At 34.9% G+C, this 20582-nt stretch overlaps 2 protein-coding genes across 6 annotated transcripts in view; one reads left to right on the top strand and one right to left on the bottom strand.

Annotated features, from left to right (window-relative positions):
• Positions 1-18645, bottom strand: part of LOC118680212 (serine-rich adhesin for platelets-like) — a 169316-nt gene extending 150671 nt beyond the window's left edge. Inside the window, exons 1-2 of one of the 4 annotated variants that reach the window (XM_070111094.1) lie at positions 18259-18645; positions 17851-17924 (exon numbers count right to left, since the gene is read on the bottom strand). In XM_070111094.1, coding sequence (XP_069967195.1) covers positions 17851-17907 — 57 coding nt within the window. In that variant the 5' untranslated portion in view covers positions 17908-17924; positions 18259-18645. Of the gene's footprint in view, positions 1-3854; positions 4661-17850 lie in introns of those variants that run through there. The other 3 variants (XM_070111095.1, XM_070111092.1, XM_070111093.1) reach the window with 3 other exon arrangements.
• Positions 1-20582, top strand: part of LOC118682016 (serine protease snake-like) — a 255238-nt gene that overhangs the window by 159614 nt on the left and 75042 nt on the right. The gene's annotated exons all lie outside the window — the stretch shown is intronic.

Raw genomic sequence — 20582 nt, 5'->3', positions numbered from 1 at the left:
AAGTGCACGGCCATAACACATACTTAATTTATGAAGATTGTTTAACATTGGTGCATTTGTTGTGGCAATTATGATATGCTGGTGTGTAATTTGCATGCAGCTCATTCTACGCAAGGTGCTTTTTCTTCCAAATGCAATTTTTCTCTTAATTATGTACATATGTATAAAATAATAATCATAATTTGAGGTGCGTCTCCATTTGTAAAGTGTGGCAAAGGTAGTGGAGTATCCAAACTGGCGCGGAAGCACTCAACTCACGCAGGCAGCGAGCTTTGTTGCTGTGTGGCAAGAGTTTTCTCGCAGTGGCGCATAAAATTCGCATTATTTTATTACAGTTTGTTATTCGCCATGCTTGACTCACTTGTCTTCATTAATTTCATTGAGATTTGATGTGAGAAACTTTTTGCGTTGACGAAGTAAAATTATGTTGCAATTTAAATTGGAAATTTCGTATAAAATTGCTGGAAAACTGTTGCACTTGCACGCATGACACGGACAATTATCATGGGAAGCGCATTAATTAGATAAAAAACTTTCCAAGAGGTAAAAAATCGCTTTCGAGTCTACAACAAACAAATGTTAGTTGCTGGCTTTTCCACTTTTTGTTGAATTTTTTAAATATTTTTATTTTTTTGTGATTTATATTCGGTCTATAAAAGTGTTTTCACGGGAGAAGTTTTTGTAAAAAGTTGTAGAGTTGCAGCGATATATAGCATTTAGAATATACATTTTCAAAATTTTTGCCTAACAACAAATCTTCTAGATAAAAATATTTTACACGAGTAATTAGTTTTGACGATTTATGGTTTTCATTTTGAGTCCATACCAACTCCAAAATCCATGTTCACTCATGTTGAAGTCTCGTGCGACACCTGCATGACTACTGCCTGTGGATTCATGGCTTAACGCTGAAAAAGAGAGAGAATTTCAGGCTCATTGAAGTCAGCAACGTCTATTCTTGAAAAGTTTGGCTACTACTGGAATTTGTACTATATAGAACTGAGTCAAGGCGAGACTAAGAATGCCAATCCCAATAAAGAAGTCAATACATTTTCGGATGATATACCTGATTTGTGGGAGGAATATCCTTTGCAACAATCTGAACGGAAAAGTCAGTATAATATATAATATGTTTTGACAATTAGCCCGCAAATATTTACAATTCTAGATTATGCAACAAGTGGAAATTGGAGAATCATGGCTAAAACTGCAAGTTTCAATAGATTATCAGGTGGTTTACTCAGATACGATAAGATTGTCGTCGAAAGAAAGTTAGCAGTATGTAATCTGCTCAGTCCCCACGGATGTCGATTTAATAAACTTCAACTGTAGTAACCTCAAAGAACTAATAACCATATACTAGGTTCTTTAGAGCATTTTATATGAACGAATGAAGTCCACGCCTAACAAATTTATTATATATTATAATAATGATTTTAGATATGATAAGTTTACAAATACCGAAAATTAACTATAGCCTATTCTTTACCCCAGAGATATAAACCACGAAAAATGTAAAAGCTCTTTAGCTTGATTGGCGAAAATAGGATAGAATTACTCCGAGATGTTCGATACAAAAAGAATTTTTAGACCCCGAGACTCGTTGATTTGTAATATATTACATCTCATCCTGAATCCGATATTAATAAATCTAATAAAAACGAGAGCAATACTAAATAGACCCCGATCAACTTCGAAGACGTAGAAAGTTATCGTAGACGAAAATGCAGCTCTTGAGGTGTTAGAGGGACAGGACTTGTCGAATGGTTGCAATATATTATTATATCATTATCAGTATATTTTAATCACTTTCAATCTTCGGCATCCATTTTCAAAGCGGAATTCGCTAACAAAATTTAAATTTCTACTTACTCTACTCTCAGCGTCGTTGTGTGGCATTTCCTTAAATTGTGCTAAATTCTAAAATACAGAATGTCAGTCGTTATTTGCCTTAAATAGCGAATATATCACATGACTCATACAAGTGCCACATGCATGATCAAGTCCGTTAATTGTGAAAGCCTTTTTTTTAGAAGCTTAATAGCTTCTCTCTCTCTCTCTCTTTTACTGAATCACGTTTCTTTGATATGAGTGCTCACTACAAAGATTATATGATCAGTGTTAATTAGCTAGCGAGTGTAAATATACACACTCATTAGCTGGCCTGTAATTGCACTTGCACTTGGGCATTTATTTAGGTATAAATACGTGCTTTTACACATGAGAGAATTATGCAAGTACATTAAGTTAGTTATTTTGTTTGGCACGTTCTTTTCAACCCTTAAATGGCTAACATATTTATGTAGTTGATTTGATTGGAAATGGAATATGTTCTTTCAATTCGGCTGACTAAAATAATGTTTTTTAAAAACAATTCTTCAATGTTATGCTGATTCCAATGATATGAGATAATATTAGATAAGCACAAAAAACAGAAATATGCCAAAAAATAGTAGTAAAACATTTAGAATATGTGATAATATTCTATTGATAGAACTTTTTAATTAATCTTTAAATCAAATCACTTCATAAAAACCAAAAGAGGGTGGAAATACAAACTAGTCTTGAAAACGAAATCATGGTTCTCGGTTTTGTAATGGGTCATTTCTAACAAGATAATTTGAATTGTTAAAAAATATGTGCTATTTCCATGAATGTAAATTGAACATCGAAAATCTAAAGCAATCACTTGCTGCTTTATTTTATTCTCAACCAAGGCAAACAAGGGTTAATTACATTCTCTACAAAATACATTTGTTTGTTAATTATGTTTATTACACTTATATAATACTATAGTTTTTTTATATATACATGTGTACATAAACTTGAATATATATTATGAAAAAGTGTGAAATGTCAGTCAATTCAGATTCAGATAGAAGAACGTTATTGAAATTTAATATTAAAAATACAAAATATTTGTCTACCTATTATTAAATTTATTCTTGATGATAATTTATTTCAAAACGTATTAAATATCCATTTTTATAACTTCTCCCAATTTTTGAATGCTAACATGATCACATTTATTCGTCACTGTATTTCAGCATACAATAATCAATAACAAAATGAGTAGCAAAGCGAACATTCACTAGCGAGGAGACTGATGATGAAACAAGCGAAATAAGCGAAATAACTAACTACATCTTATATATAAGCAAACGTACAGTCTACATATACATATATGAATGTATTTAGCGTTAGTGTTTATTAATAGAAACAAATCAGAGTTAAAATTCACGATAAAATGTAAAAAAACACAATACGACCAAACATCAAAATGCAATAAATTCGTACATTTTTGCATAAGAAGTGTTTGTACGGTGTTGAGTAATGCAACATGCATATGTGCAAGTTGGAATTTCGAATACTGGTTGTCTCGACAATATTGATTTTTTAAATAAAGAAAAAGTTTTTTTAAAAGTATAATCTTGCCGCCAACTTGGCAAACTTATCTTTTATTTTATTATAACAAATTTGGGGAATATCTAACAGTATACATATACTTCCTTATACTTCTTTTTAGACATCTCGGTATTTCATACTCCACATTTAATTTGCGAGAGTAATTGCTATTCAATTTCGACCGAATATAGTTCTTGCTTTATAATGCTTATCAAAATCAGTAGTTATCTTATTCATAAAACGCTGTATAAGCGAAACTCTCCTAAGACGAGAGTGCGTAACAGTTGAGTCAGAGGGTTTACTATATAACTGTCCGCCGTTGTAATGCAAGCAGACAAGCGATTGATTTCATTAATTACGCATAAAATTCAACTAACAAAATTGCATTTTCCATTGCATGCAATCACAATAGTTCATATGCATTTCAAACATAACTGTGCGCTACTCACCATTATGGCCGGCTGATTGTAGGGGGCGGCTGGGGGGCGACTTATGAGTAAAGCGGCTGAGCTGGGTGCTGTTGTGGTTGCCAAATCGAAACGAAAACGCGAATATTGCTTCATAAATATTTTCCAGATTACATAAGCCGTCCTCGTGTTTGTATGTGTATGTGTGTGCGAATGGGGGGAGGACGCAACGGCGCTAGTGTTTGTGATGGTGCAAAAGTTGCAGACTTAATTCCTGATCAAATGCCGTTGGACGAGCAGTTTATAAAAGTATATAGATTTTATTGTTGTTGCTGTAGCGGCGACTGTTGCAGTTGTAGATGCAAATGTCGTGTGTGCAACATGTGCGCACCAAAAGGCTGAGCACAGAAATGCGTAGCAATTGCTGTTCGGTTGATGCCACAGTTATCAAAGTGACTTGAGAAATTGATTCAAATCGCATTATAAGCGAATGAGCCGCACGCACGCTCACATATGCACAGACACACGCACGCACCTATGCAAAAGAGTTATTTAAAGCAGGCAACAGTTGGCTACTAGATTGTATGCGCGTATGGTTGTGTGTTTGTGTTTTCCGCGTTAAGTGGCGTCTGCCAGGCACTTGATTGGCGATGATTTTCGGCATAGCAGATGCCTAATCAAAACGATTTTCATTATGCGCGAGTCTTAAAATTACTTTTCCACTGAAAGTTTTTCGTTCACGTTTTGGCATTTGCTATGTTAAGTAATTGAAGTTAATCGGTGATCGCAAAATTATAGTTGTCATACTTGTTAATTGAAAATTTTAATCACAAAGAATTTGACTTCTGATGCAAGGAAATCATGTTAAGAATATGCACTGTTATTCTGGTATTTCTATAAATCTTGTTTATTGAAAAAAAAAAATATTAAAAGAAATTTTCGTTTGAGAATGTATTTTCCTTTCCAACATGAAACACTCAAATTTTAATATAATATAGGAAAGGGTATCAATCTTGTTCCTAAATCTATATATACCCAATGAAAAAAAAGACACCGAGGAATTAACAAAAAATAATCATAATCTATTTAATTGGAGGAATTCATTTCGCTTTGTCTAGTATTCATGGCCTTGAATCGACATACCTATTAGTGACCCACTACGGAACAGGTATCAGCTCAGTGACTCTAAATGTCGCAATGGAAAGAGCAAGACAAGACAGTTCGAAAAGAGTAGGTTGAAAAAAGTGGCCATCGAAAGGAACTCCAAGTCCAATTTTAAACAAAAGTAGTAAAGTTTTTCTAATTGTAAGGTGAAGAGTCAATTCGGCCTATTTTGAAATCTAACTCTACTATAATTGTAGTAAGTCTACTTCTACTGAGACATGAGTGATCGAAATTATATGTATGTACTAACCGGCTCTCTTTCATATATGTACAGAAACTCGAATTAATATAAATTAAATATATGTAGGTTTTAATTAATTTTATCGGATCTACGAACAAGTTCAAAACTCTTAATGAAGGTAGAACCATCATGAATAATTGTCTTATTATTATATATTACATAAGAAAATATATTTGAGACAATAACGACATCTAACAAACCTTTATTAATGCTACAAAAAACCCGGTATCAAAAGCACCTAGAACTGTCAACACTATAACAGTTCAGAAGAATATTTTTTTCGGTTTACTAGTATAAGCCACGAGCTTCAACAGCGAGAAACATTTTACAACAACTATTTGGTAGCGAGGTGTATGGCAATTAAATATAAACTGAGATTTGCTCCGCGACAGAAGGTCTATTTTGTCCTAAAATGTTTACCAATTAGTGAAAATAGTACTATTTTCTATATAGAAATTTATTTTTTGCTCATAGTAGATGATTCTTTCTGCATATATCTACAATCGGCGCAAAAGAAAGCTCAACTCAAACTCGGATAAGTTAGAAAATCGAAATAAAACAAAAAATCGATGTAAATTGTCAGCGAATTACAAAAATATAAGCCAGTTTTAAAGTCTATATAAAGTTTAACTTTATATAGTTTTATTTGTTCGTTTCCCGTTCGCTTACATGAAGAGGGGTTTAATAATAAGTTGCCACAAATGCTGCTAAATTGCTCTTTCAGATTTTTTATATTTTTTATATGTTATTCTGAGAATGCTATTCAGAGAAATATATAGGGGTTACATACACTATTAAAACTAGCTGATATAGACAACCGGCCTGAAATTTCACTATAGTTAAAAGCCGCTTTGATGATTATTATATTTTGATGATATTGCTGTTTTAACTCTTCGTTTAATGCTCGAAATGCACTAATTAACCTAATATACAACAAAATAGGTTTAAAAATATAATCAGAAGGGCTAAATTTAGAAACTGTGTAGCTTAAATTAATTTTATATCTATTAATTAAGATTTTTTTAATTACTATTAAATTAATAATTTGCTTATTCAACTGCTTAACTTCATAAACTAATTATATTTTTCGCTGTTAAAATTGTAAAGAATGTAATTAGCCGCAAGTTATAAACAGAATACAAATAAGTGAGTAACTACAGTAAGTACAGCTTCCAAAACATACACAAATACACATAACATATTATAGTATTACATAATTACTTTTTTGCACACTAAATTGCACATTTCCTACTTAAGTCATAATTTTACTTTTGCTTTGTTTTATGATGTATTTAACCGGGCACTTTCATTACTACACATTACGAAATAATTATTTTTTATTTTTATTTATTTTTTATTTATTCACAAATTTTCTTTGCGCTTTACTTTCAATATTTCTTTTAATTTCTATTTCCACATCATGTTTTTCTTTATTTGTTTTGCTATGATTTTCGCAACATTTTTGTTTGATTTACGTGGAGCATTTCGCATAACGCAGGTCACGTCGGAAATCGCCAATATGCCATCTATCAGTAATAATAAAAAAGCACAAATTTATATAGAGAAAATAAAGAATTATCAAAATAAATAAAAGTACAGCGCAGTGTCCAGGCAAAACATATGCACATTTATGTGGCCACAGCCTGTCGCCCGGTCAGTCGGTCGGACCGCAATCCAACCTCGCATTCTTCGCACAGCCGGCCTTGTTGGCCTACAACGTCTGCGGCGGACACATCGGCATCGGCGCTGTTGCCTCAGGCGTTCACACAGGTGACGGCGTTCACTTATGATTTTGTATTTTTTCACAAATTCACCGTGCCCCTCGGCACCATGGAAGCGATGCAACCTACCAAACATTTCACTCAACATTTACCCACTGACGTGCGCTCAAGCGCTTTTTGGCAAAACGAACGCACTTTTGTAATAAATATTATGTTATTTTATATAAACACATAACAGTTTGTAGGTGAATTCAAATTGAATTTATTTTGCTGAAATTTTTTCGAATGAATGAAAAAGCGCCAATATTCTTTTTTTTTTTGTTTTAACTTTGGTTTTTATTGTATTTTAATATATGATTATTGCTATTTAAAGACATGCACCGCCTGACCGCACGAACCGGGCATATACATATGTGTGTATATGTGTGTGAACCAGTGTCTCTATTGTCGCTGAGTGATTCTGTCTGTCCATTATTAGACTTGTATTTACTCGCAATGATCCTATACTGTTTGTATGTAGCTGCTCGCGCTAGACGCTAGACTAGACTGAGTGTTTCGCGAGTTTTCCAGCAACTGAATAAAAACGAAGTAAATAAAAAATGTGGCTTTTCGCTAAGCTCAGCGCAGCGCTGTACTGAGCGGCTAGCTACGAGCGTCTAATGCAAATGGTTGATGAAATGCAAAGGAAATATACAGATACGAAAGTGGCGGGGAGCAGCAATAGAAAATAATTAAATGCTGAGGTAGCAGATGGAGGTAAGGCGGCGGCTCAGAAAAATAGTTAGATACACATACACACACACGCACACATGCATACATATGCATGTACTACTATATTTATATGTACGTGTCACTATTGCCGGTAAGCGGCGGCAAATTGGTGGCAGGTGGTTGTTGGAGGTTTGCGGCAAGCGACCGGCCAACTGACTTGTGAGACATATACAGTCAACTCTCCTATAACGCGGTACTCTCAGAAGGCGGTTTCCACATAACGCGGTGTCCGTCAATAGCATCCCATAAGCTGTTTAGGTCATTAGGGCCTATTTGAATTATAAGGGAACAGATGGCGCCAGTTTCATGTAGGTACAGGCAGTGGGACATACTTGTAGTAACTACATAGTAACTGTATATGTTTACATAAAGATTATCTCCGGCTTACCTTATCACTTATAATTGTTCTAGCCCGGCAGTGGAAACCCATACGATGGAAAAAAATTTATATTTCAAAGTTTTCTTTTCATTTCCAAACCTTTTTCGACAGATTAGAAAGTAGTGAAAATAAAACCCTTACCCAAGTTTGGATGGAGTTTTCTATTTTAGATTGTATTAAAACCGAGTCATCAGCTTGCGCGGAAATCAAAACATAAACGCTTAATGCGTGTTGGAAACCCCGAAAATAAGGAAAATGAATGGGTGCCAAATGTCGATTTACAAGATGTGGTAAAAGGTCTAAATTTGATAGATTAAATTTTACAAAAGTTTTTCTAGTTTTTGCTGGAAAACAGTTTTTTAGTTTAGTTTTGGTATTATTTCTTTATATAAGCTCTTCAATTTAATAAAAATAATTTATTATTTATCTTTTCCTTATTGGTCTCTATACCTATAACGCAGTACGAATGATTTGATTTGTACTAATTCTTCATTTCTTATGGCGCGGTTTCCATACAACGCGGTACGCACTCACCGCGTTATAGGAGGGTTGACTGTATACATATATTCATGTAGCTTTTATGTACTTTTATTAGGGTGACCCATAAAGAATATTATAAGAACTATTTTCTGCACCTCACCGTTATTACCACGACCTAAATCATAACACCTAAGTAATAACAATCAGAACAATAAATGTGAGAAGGTTACCACTTGTTTCAAAATTCTAAATCGAAATATTGATAAGAAAAGTAGATCAATTTGATATCACATGTGAAAGATAGTAAAAGTGTTGCCACCTTAAAAAATTTTAATTAATTGAAATAACAGATTAAAAAGCCTTACAGTTAGAAATTTGGGTAAGAAACTGAGATATTATCTTAAAGAAAGATAAGAGTTAAAAATATCTGTTTACTCGTATGCGAGAGCTGTGAATCCCTTTCCATTAGTTAAAATAAAACTGTATACATTTAGTATAAAATAAAACTGATAGGATAAAAAAGGAATTACAGTGTAAACTTAATACTAAGCTATTCAAAAGTCGTATAACACATTTTTGGGCGTTGCCACCAGTTAAAAATTAGTTGAACAATAAATATGATAAAATACACAAAAATTGATAAATAAGTATTATCATATATGTTTCAAGCTAAATTAGTGTAAGAAATATTTTTGTCAGACATACTTTTAAGAAGGTTTGCCACCTGTATGCAACATTTAAATCTACAAAATTAATCAAATAAATGAAATGTTAATAATATTAGTATCAAATGCGAGGATATTTAAAAAATCTGATGCACAAATTTGTTCCTATATTTGTGCACCACCCTAATACGTTCGTGTGCAATAAAGCAACAATGTACCGCAGGAATATCTATAAATGCATGAATGAATTTGGCGCATGAGTAAAACTCTATAAAAGTTGTTTTATGCCTGAATGAATGGACAAATAGTAACTACTCAGAGCAGGCAAGGGTAACCGCCTCACAAGAGGCAGGCAAGGAGGCGCAAAGAAGAGCCTTAGCGAGCAGGCGAGAATGAGTCGAAAAGCGCACAAGCCGCAAAATTGTTTATAACACACATTCACACTTACTCACTTAAAAAATGCACCAAACATGCAAAACACTACAATGACAATAACAACAACAATACTACACTAAACAATCATGTAAGCCAAAGTTTAATGAATTGTTGAAAAAGGCGTTGCCGCTGTTGTTGCTTGCACGGTTGGGTTTTTTTTGTTGCTGTAAGCTCTGCACTGGGTAGCACCAAATTTAAGTGAATGCAGATAACAACACAAACAATTTAATATAAACAAAGGAGGCTTAACGTAATATAACACACCTCAGCTGGTGAGAAAGTGGTGGATTCCATTCGTTTTCTTCACTCTTCTTAGCTACCCCTATGTAAATAGGGCAGTTCTACTTCTCTGATCTTCTCGAGATTTGCAAAGTTGGATTGCTTTAGGCTGACAATGTGTTGGCAAATACTCTCTGTCGAGTTGATCTTGACAACATCTGGTTCCAACAAGACAGCACTACGTGCCTCACAGCACGTGCAACAACGAAATTATGGCGTGAAAAGTTTGAACATTCGATAATTTCAAGAAATTGTGACATTGAATGGCCACCAAGAAGTTGTGATTTAACACCATTAGACTACTTCTTGTAGGGTTATTTGAAGTCATTGCTCTTTAGAAATAAACCGGACTCTCTTCACGCTTTAGACGATCTATTCATGACATACGACTTGATTTAGTGGAAAAAGTACTCACTCAATTGAGTTCATCAAATTCGTTCCTGCAAAAGTTGCATTCAGAACTTTATTGTATCGATTGTACTTCACATTAAATAAAAAACTTTTGAATTTCCTTAACAATAAGTGTGCTTTTTTTAATCATATCACTCTTATTTGGCAAGCCGGTTGGTGATGGTATGTGAGGTAACTTAATGAAACTCAGAGAGCATCTTTTTATGTTAATAATATAATATGTCGTTAAGCCAAAAATAAATAAAATCAGGTCAATATTATGCCTATCTTCAATACACGTAATACGTAACGCAAGGTGCAAGGGTTTGAAATGTTCTGTTACACCGGAACTTATCCCTTCATAACTTGTACTTCAAGATCTTTTGCTTCAAAATAGAGCTTAATATCAGTAACTTCTTCCCAGCGACCATAAATTTAATAACTGGGGAGAGGTTTTACATTCAGATGACCAATTGAAGAGATTTCGCCAAAAGCTACAATTTGCTAGTGGTAGTATGGTATTATATCGAGCACAAAACCATACGCACCCTGTAGGAATAAGTAAATCATGAATATCAATTTTACTATAGGCTACTTTGCGCATGAGTGCCGTATACAAAAACTCATTTGCATGTCCATCAAAATGCATAAGTCAGTCTATAAAAATGGATTTGACAAGACCCGAGTGCCACTCACCCCACTACTCATTAAACGAGCACTCCTCAAACTCAAATAAATTTTTATGTTTGCTTGTGTGTATTGGCGGAATATTGTCACTCAAAAGGCGCACACGCCCATAGTCACTATCGCAAAAGTGCTCTTACGTGGGTGGGAGACAAGCATTTATTGCTATTTTTAGTGGCAGCCCTATTTTTAGCTTTTAGTAAATTGTTTGTAAATGCTACCAAACTTCTTCTTCTTCTCTTTGCTGTCTGCCACGCAACCCTCTTTTAATTTTCTTAATAATAATAAGTTGTCGCAAAGGGTGAGTCAATTGACTTTTGCTATATGATAAGAAGTCGTTATGTCGTGTTATCTTCATTCGTGTTTTGCCACCTTTTGACATTTGTGTGAATTTCGTTTGTCCACAACCAGTGGCGGTTTTAACTGACAGTTTAGCTGATGGATGAATCGATAGCGACAATATGCGTGGTAAAATATGTGAGGGGAGTGCATAATGAATATGTTTCAGAAATAATCGGATTATAGGGAAAATATATTAAATTTTAATGCATTGTCCAACGAGAAATACTTCAAATACCTTTTACTTGATTTTTTTAACAACCAATTTTTAATCTCTCTCGAAAATATTTTTATCAGAAATCATTAATAAACCAGTATTTTCGGGAACATACTGAAATGTAGGTGGAAAAGAAATCAAAACAAAATATATGGTCGTAATTTATTTCGAAATGTCAGGAAAAACAAATGAAAAATGTTTAATATTAATAAATATGACATTAACTATCCAGTCAGCGACGAAATGTATTACACTGTTAACTGACCTGTGCAAAATTAACGATAAATTGTTTTAAAATAAAATTCTAGAACAGATATCGTAAAAGGGGAGAAGCTATTTGAAATAATGGAGCGGAAACTAGTAAAACATTTAAACGTTCTTCAAAAAGTATAATAAATGAAGTGAAGTAGTAATTTGCGATAAGTCATTGAAAGGAAGTTTATGTAAAAGAGAAACAGCATTTGATAAACATTTAAAAAAGTGTGCTTTTCTTCAAATATCCATAAACTGAAATAATTTGTTTCGACTAATTTTTGCAAATCATCGGAAAATAAAAAAAATTATATTTTGAATCCATTGGACGTGATTCGTATCGACATGCTGGGAAAGTGTATTGAAATACGTCATTTAGGCGCAATACAAGTATAAAGTAGAAAAAATTTGTTTAATGAAATGAATCAGTGATGTGGGAATTGATTCTGGGAGCAATTTGTGAAGTTTTTAATGTAAACTATAATACTGAAAGTTTTCTTCTATATAATAAGCTACTAGATTTAATAGGCGGTAAATTAAGTATTATGAAAAATATAAAACTCCTATAAAATGCCAGCTTTGCTGTGAAGGATAACTCCAGTCGGAGAAACCAAAAACACTTTCTAACATTCTTCCAAACCGAAGAAAGTACTCACTTTTACATTCAATATTTGTCGCTGCAAATATGTGTGTCCCAACGGCGTACAAATCTAATAACACGCCGCCACATTTATTGCCTATTTACTATGCCCAAACGGTAAGTCAGTCTGGCATTCTTTTTAACTTTCAATTATGGCCATTGATTTCTTCGGATACCCGGCAAACGCTCAGGCCATTAAATCAAAGCCAATCTGAATTTTTATGCATACACTGTGGAGGCAGGCACATGCATATGTATGTGGCAACATTTTTTATTTGTTTATGTGTGTATTTAGGCATTATTAACGGCATTTTAAAAATTCAAAAATTTGCATGCATTAAACGTAAACCGAAGCGACGGTGGCACCCACATTATTTTCACTCACCGGTGAGTTGTTTGCATGCATTATTGCAGCTGCTATTATTGTTGTAATTGCTTTTGTTTTCATTTGTTTCACTTTTTCGCATTTTTGTCTTCTGTGGCACATCAAATCGGCAGGAATTCGCGATGGTTGCACATCAGTCAGCGCGCAGCGAATTAACACCAATTGGCATACCGACCGCGTACACCAATCACATTGGCAACAGCAAACCACATCAAATATACATACAAAATAAATGTGAAAAGAAATTAATAATAACGAAAAATTCCAATTTTTACTCGTTGACGCAACGAAATTTGACTAATATAACTTTGATATTCTCAAAGACCTAAAGCCTCTTATGTGCGCGGTATAACGGTGTTCATATTCAATTTTCCAAACTGTAACTGTCATTTCAATAATCCATATAAAATTCACATAAAACTATCCCTATTTTTAAACATTTTCAGTATTGAGGGAGTTCTTCCGCAGGAGCAACTGCCACTCAGAGGACCTGTCTGCCACACCTTCCTAGACACACACGGGGGTAAGGAATAAGCTGTCTGCTCGCATAGACATAGGCTTTAATGGCTGCCTCGTTTATATTCCTACATATATACATATGTAACTATTTCAAAGTTCCAGACCAGCATAGACCGTTATAAAGAACTCAAGTGCACTGGATCCACAACAGAATTGCCTTTAGTCACGCTAGTCCATTTGGTATGGAATAAACACTGCAATATATAATTACCCAGAAGGCAAAGCAAGTAGTTTTTGTTGAAATGGACTAGTTCGTTTCGCAGCACACTTGTAGTAGTTATGCATTAGTTGAGTTATTATAGTTTAAATTTTAAACAAGTAAAGAAGAACAAAGTTCGGGTGTAACCGAACATTTAATACTCCTGCAACTTGCAAAAAACAAAGGCGGAGGAACACCTTCAGACACCGTGATTTTATTAATTTAAGAAAAGAGGATACACTGTTTTTATACTCTCGCAACCTGTTGCTACAGAGTATAATAGTTTTGTTCACCTAACGGTTGTTTGTATCACCTAAAACTAATCGAGTTAGATATAGGGTTATATATATATAAATGATCAGGATGAAGAGACGAGTTGAAATCCGGGTGACTGTCTGTCCGTCCGTCCGTCTGTCCGTCCGTCCGTGCAAGCTCTAACTTGAGTAAAAATTGAGATATCTTTATGAAACTTGGTAGACATGTTTCTTGGTGAGACGGTTGGTATTGCAGATGGGCGTAATCGGACCACTGCCACGCCCACAAAACGCCATTAATCAAAAACAAATAACTTGCCATAACTAAGCTCCGCAATAAGATACAAGACTGTTATTTGGTACACAGGATCACATTAGGGAGGGGCATCTGCAGTTAAAACTTTTTTTAAAAAGTGGGCGTGGTCCCGCCTCTAATAGGTTTAATGTGCATATCTCCTAAACCGCTAATGCTATAATAACAAAATTCACTGGAAGCAAATGTTTTTAGCACTTCTATTGACGGTGTGAAAATAGTTGAAATCGGGTGGCAACTCCGCCCACTCCCCATATAACGGTACTGTTAAAAACTACTAAAAGCGCGATAAATCAAGCACTAAACTCTAAGATGGTATAAGATGACTTTATAGGAACCGCGTTCAAAATTAGACAGTGGGCGTGGCACAGCCCACTTTTAGGTGAAAACCCATATCTTGAGATCTGCTTAACCGATTTCAACCAAATTCGGTGCGTAACGTTCTTTTCATGTTTCTATGTCATAGTGCGAAAATGGGCGAAATCAGACTACAACCACGCCTACTTCCCATGAAACACCATTTTCAATTCCATCTGATTCTTTCACTTTCCACTATGCATATCAAGCAACAATGATTATATCGGGGTAAAACTTTGCGTGAATAATACGTTTAAAGTATGCCACCAGAAATCTCAAACGAGTATACCATTTGACTTTGCGAGAGTATAAAATGTTCGGTTACATCCGAACTTAGCCCTTCCTTACTTGTTTATATTAGAATTTCATAAGGATTCCTTATATATTGACCTATAGATGAGGTATAAAGTGAACCGGTGGAGGAAGTGTTGACCTGCTTTTACCTATTTTGGTACGAATTATAGTGCGATTTTTGGACGTAAGATGAATTACCTTGAGGGCACTATTTGTTCAAAGTTTTATTCTGATAGGTTTTTTATGTTTGATTTGTATACTGTAAAGTGAAAGAATCAGGTGGGATTTGAAAATGTGTTATACGGGAATTAGGCGTGGTTGTCATCCGATTTAGCCCATTTTTGTAGTGTCTAATGAGAAAGCTTGGGTAACCTTACACACCAAATTTGGGTGTTGAATCGCTCGAGTAGATCCTGAGATGTAGGTTTCCATTAAAGTTGGTCCGATTTTCACACCAGATCCTAAAAAACTTTCTTTACCAACCTGGTTAAGAAATTTAATGCTTGTGGCTCATTTTTTCAGTGAGTTATAGTACTTTAAGTAGTTTTCAAAACAACCGTTATATGGGAATGGGGCGTGGTTATCATCCGATTTTACCTATTTTCACAGAGGTTGATCAGAATGTGGATGATCGATGTATCTACCTTGAAAGTGTTTTTTTACCCATTTCCATCTTCCAATTTCTCATCTTCAAACTTTTTTCGCTGTCCGCAAATCCATCACCATCTCTTAATAAATCGTACTAATATAGTAATAGACCTAATACAATGAACATAAAATTTCTGAGATTCAACACATGGTTCTAGGTAGGTGGGCACGATTGCCCTTCGTTCTAAACTTTCTTGAAACCTTAGAAAGTGTCATGACTATTCTATATACTAAATGTGTTTCGAAGCAGTTAATATTCCTAGTAGACTAGTTCATGTCTAGTCTACATTCAAATGCTAGAAATATAGTTAACCAGCAAGCTTGCATTTTAAGCAAAAAGGGGTCACCATGCTTTAACCCCTTTACATTCAAAATTTTTGTGCATTTCGCGAATGGTTTCGGCATGTTTGTGAGTATGTGTATTGGTGTATCCTTGAGAGTATCTACGTGTGCGCAACGAGAAAATCAATTTAGTTAATTGTTGAATGTTAATTTTTTATGTTGGTTACCGAGGACTTTTTGTTGTATTTTTGCGAAACAACATGTTTGTACGTAGTATAAAGAGGGATATGCCATTCTGAGTGAGTACATAAAGGATCACTGGAAAGACGCAGGGAAATGAAAAAGTTTTAAATTTAATTCGAAAGCAGTAATGAGGAACTTCGGAGAGAAAAGTCGTCTGCAATGCGAAAGCTGTAGATATATATTTCAATAATAGTAGCATGCAATTTGTAGAAAAGTTTACACCAATGAAAGCAACGAGTTTGAAACTTACACACCAGAAGCCTACAATTTTTACCTCATTAACGATTCCAACAACTGTGTGGTTGTGCAAGCGCACAAGCATATACACTTTTATTTCAATATTCACAATATCTCCAATGAATACCAGAGTTTCTTGTAGTTTATATATAAACTTGTACATACCTACTTATGTATGTGTTTACATACCACCATGCTCCAATTTATAAAAACAGCAAACAAATTGTATGATTAGTTAACAGCAAAGCTTAATATTGCAATCACACCATTAATGCAGTAGGCGCCGCATTACAACAACAAAAATAATGTATCTACATGCATGCCATTACATACATGTACAATCTTTACATACATGTTCAACCGTCTATTCGATTCGGTGTTAGGAGAAATGTGTTAAAATTGCCATTAGGCAATTAAGACAAAATGAAAATAAAAAACAAGTGCCTCCAATTTGCCGCAAATAAAAACTAACGGCGTCCTAAAAACCTATAAATTTTATAGCGTTTTGTTGTTAAACCACATATCGATTGACAAGCTATGTATAAAATAATTTAAAAAAAATTTTTGTTCGCCTAATTCGACTCCACCTCCGTTAAAACTTCTAAGTTTGAATTTTATAGGAAACTGGGTTCTAAATATTTGATATTGAGTGATAATTACCACCGTTTGTTGCAGATAATTTATAATATATATATATTTTATATTTGCGCATATCCCAAAAATATCTTTAGTAATATCTTCACGTCATAAAATTTTCCTTCAAGCTACCAATCGGTTAAATCACCGATTAATTACCCAACAGCGCTACCAAAGGTTTCTGTTAAAATTTCTTATAGTTTCCTCAGGGTCAATTGACAATTCTAACCGAAACTCTTGTGTACGTGTGATCGTTCATCCCTTTCTCACTCAAAGCCCTTATGACTTCCACAGTGTGTATGTGTTAGTTTCGGCTCTAATTCTTTTAAAGAATTGGAGTTTCGGTAGCCGTGACTTACTGGATGTTCTGCATCTGCAAAATTCCCGGTCAAGAAGTTTCAAATATGCTCTATACCATATATAAAATGTCTATATTCAGCCTAAATGCAGGCAACACTTTTTCAGTTTGTGGAACCCGTTTGAAATATCAGGTAGCACCAGAAACATTTTTAAATAGTATGTTCAACAATTAATGTAGGAAAAGCTCTAGTGTCATATTTTCAACCAATAATCTAGTTCCTTCACTCTCTTTCCATTTTTAGGCAACTTTCTTACTGAAAGGAAACTTACAATATTGAAATCATACAAACAAATTGTGTATTTTCAAGATATTTTTTATAATAAATCAGTATTAAAAGAACATTATTTTTAAGTCTTAGTATCGTAAAATTAATATTTTCAATTTTATGGTTTCCTATATTATTTGTTATTTATTACAAATCCCAATTTGTAGTTTTGACTTTATGAACAACTCTTAAATATTTCTGAAAATAATAATTTTTTACTAAATTTTCCTTTTAGTTTTGCATAAAACTTCTGCTTAGCGATGGTGCTGCAAAGGAGTATACACATAACAGTTTATTTTTAGCATCCACTGTAGAAATATTATTTAATACTCAGTTGCATATAATTATTAACTCAAACATTTTTTCCTACAATCTTTTCTTCTCTTACCCAATTCCGAATCCGATCCATAAATCGTTTGAATGAATCCATACGCCTTACAGCCATGACGAAGCCACTGCAAACTGTTGAAATCAACACAAAAAGTCGATGAAATAAAACACCGCCATTAAAGCGGCCCTGACAGTAGGTAAACATTGAGGCGCACACAAGAGACACACACGACAAACAGGTGGACGGAAGAGATGATGGATCGAATGTGCATTGGACACGAAAGTCCCATTACATGTGAAAATGGGACGAGCGGTGAATGTGAATAGAAACACACGGCGGAGAGGATAAGAAATGCACTCGCCGACACAAACAAAACAGCATTTAGGGGCAAGACGCACAAGGACAACACTGCCAGGGAGCTTTCGAGCTGACGGCAAACACTGAACTGCACACTATAACACTTACTGATTGCGCTATAGATCTTGCCAGAGGCGCTTTGCACTTGATTTTTATGTTTCAGTGATAAACTTTATTATTACCGTTAAATTAAACGCACTTCACTTTCACTTAGAACTTTCCGATTTGCGCTTTCTTTAGCTATGCTTCACTATTTTTTCGCAGAATTCTTAGCGGCACTAATTTCGTTTCAATTCGGCTGAACTCGATTACTTCGATTGCGCTTTACGATTGCGGCTTGGGTCGCCCAACTGAACCGACTGAAGTTACTGAGCGACTGCTGGGCCGCGCCAACTTGTGGCTAGCAGCACTTGCTTACCTACTTCTTGCCAGCTGACTAGCTGTCAGTCCGTGCGGCCGTCTTCTTGGGCGGCTCACTGAAAAACGCGCCGCTGCAGAAACGCTTTTTGACGCGTCGATTGAGGCGCTGACGGCATGACAAAGTCACTGACTAACTGACGACGCATTTGACAAGTCGCCACGAACTGCGAGTAACAAACGAAAATGCAATAAAAACACTTGCACTGCTCTCTCAACAATTTTGTTGACCGCCACCACCCCCTCTCCTTCTCCACCATATCAAACAGCCGTGTTCGCTTTGTTTGGCTGCCGATTGTCAACCGTAACTAAAAGTAAGCTGATAGCGGATTTAATGCAATCACTTGTTGTTGTTAGTGTTATTGTTGTTGTTATTCCGATTGTTGTTTTAGTTGATGATACCTTTATTGTTGCGTGTTGGTGATTGCCAGGCATTGGAGAGCATTTGTTGTCATGCAAAATAAATAAATAATACCCGAAAGGAGAACACTCGCAGCAACAACAACAATAACAAAATAAGCACTAATAGGTAGCAGTGATAATAATAATAATAAACAATAAATAATTCGGTTCGTGCGCGCATGAAACAACAAAATACGCGAAATACGGACAAAGTGAAATGGCACTTGACGACGGATTTACACTACCGAAGGCACAGTGGGGCGAATAAATGAAATTAAGAGTGAAATGAGAGAGAAGCTATTAAATATAGCCAAAAATGTCACTATTGCGCAAATATTATGTTGGTCGCCACCGGGCCGACCCCAAAAGATGACTGGCGATAAATTTCATGCTTAAAAATTACGTTAAATATATGAATTGGAAAAAGCTTAATGTTTCGCTATAATCCAAAACTCTTAAACCTAATCCTTAATCAACGTACAGCGCTTAGGAAAACGTTCTAGAAAATATTAATTGAAAAAAACTATTATGCTCTGTAGCAGTATGTTGCGCGAGTATGAATATATTGAAATAGGATTGCCAGCTATATGCGAGAGCAAACTGAGAAACATTTTTCAATATATGCCTTAAGTAATCATAAAGCTCCATTGAGAGCTTTCGATAATACTTTAAGTTAATGATATCTATAAAACTAACTGTGAAGAACGTTGCCATATTGAATTAAGGAATATTAATTTAATAGTATTTTGGAATTAAACTTTCATCTACAATGTAGTGCCTACAATTGGATCATCTATCTCTTTACTAGAAATTTAATTTTTCTGATTTATTATGTGAGGAAGACTTATGTCAAACATCTAAATTTTGACTATTGCTTGAAACATTACCTGCATGCATCCATTGCAATAACAAATGTTTTTACATCTGCCTCACTACCTGGTACTTTTTTCCGGAGGTCCCTATGAAATGTAGTCGGATACTAACTTAACTCACCTATCACAAAAATCAACTCCATGCAAAATGTTGTAAAGTAAGTCATATCGCAAAGCGTCTCAATTGTATATCCCTATTAGCACTTTCATAATATTTCATCCTATTATAAAAAACGAATGCTGAGAGGTGATGAAATGCAGTGCCAGCAACTAACCAAAACAAATTCTATACAAATCATACTCATTTTCTACCGCAGTAGTCATTCTACTTAACCCACTGTACGCCAGTGCACCTTTCCTTCACTTAGTGGGTGTAGTAATACTATGTAAGTATATATATAATAAAGTTTCGCTTCTCATTGAGGCCTCTACGCCCCGAATGCTCTCAATTGTATAGCGTGAGTTGTAAAGCGTGTAGAATAGAGCGTGGAAGGTGCTACGAGTACATGTGTAAGCAGTAAAACTGCAAGCGCCGCGAGTGAAATTGGGGCCGCAGAGACCTGCTTGGCGGTAGCGGCGCTCAAATGTCTGATGAGATTAACCCAAAGCAAGAATCACTATCTAACACAGGTGCTGAGATACATACACACATGCGCTCATGGCTTGCTTGTAGAATTTTTCAGCGTTCAATAGGCAAAGTAATAATAACAACCACACATACTGTTTAACTACCAACCACAA

Source organism: Bactrocera oleae, chromosome 6 (assembly GCF_042242935.1).
Source record: "Bactrocera oleae isolate idBacOlea1 chromosome 6, idBacOlea1, whole genome shotgun sequence".
In the NCBI taxonomy this organism is placed as follows: domain Eukaryota; kingdom Metazoa; phylum Arthropoda; class Insecta; order Diptera; family Tephritidae; genus Bactrocera; species Bactrocera oleae.
Note: the sequence above shows the minus strand (reverse complement) of the source record. Positions and strands in the feature narration are given on the sequence as shown.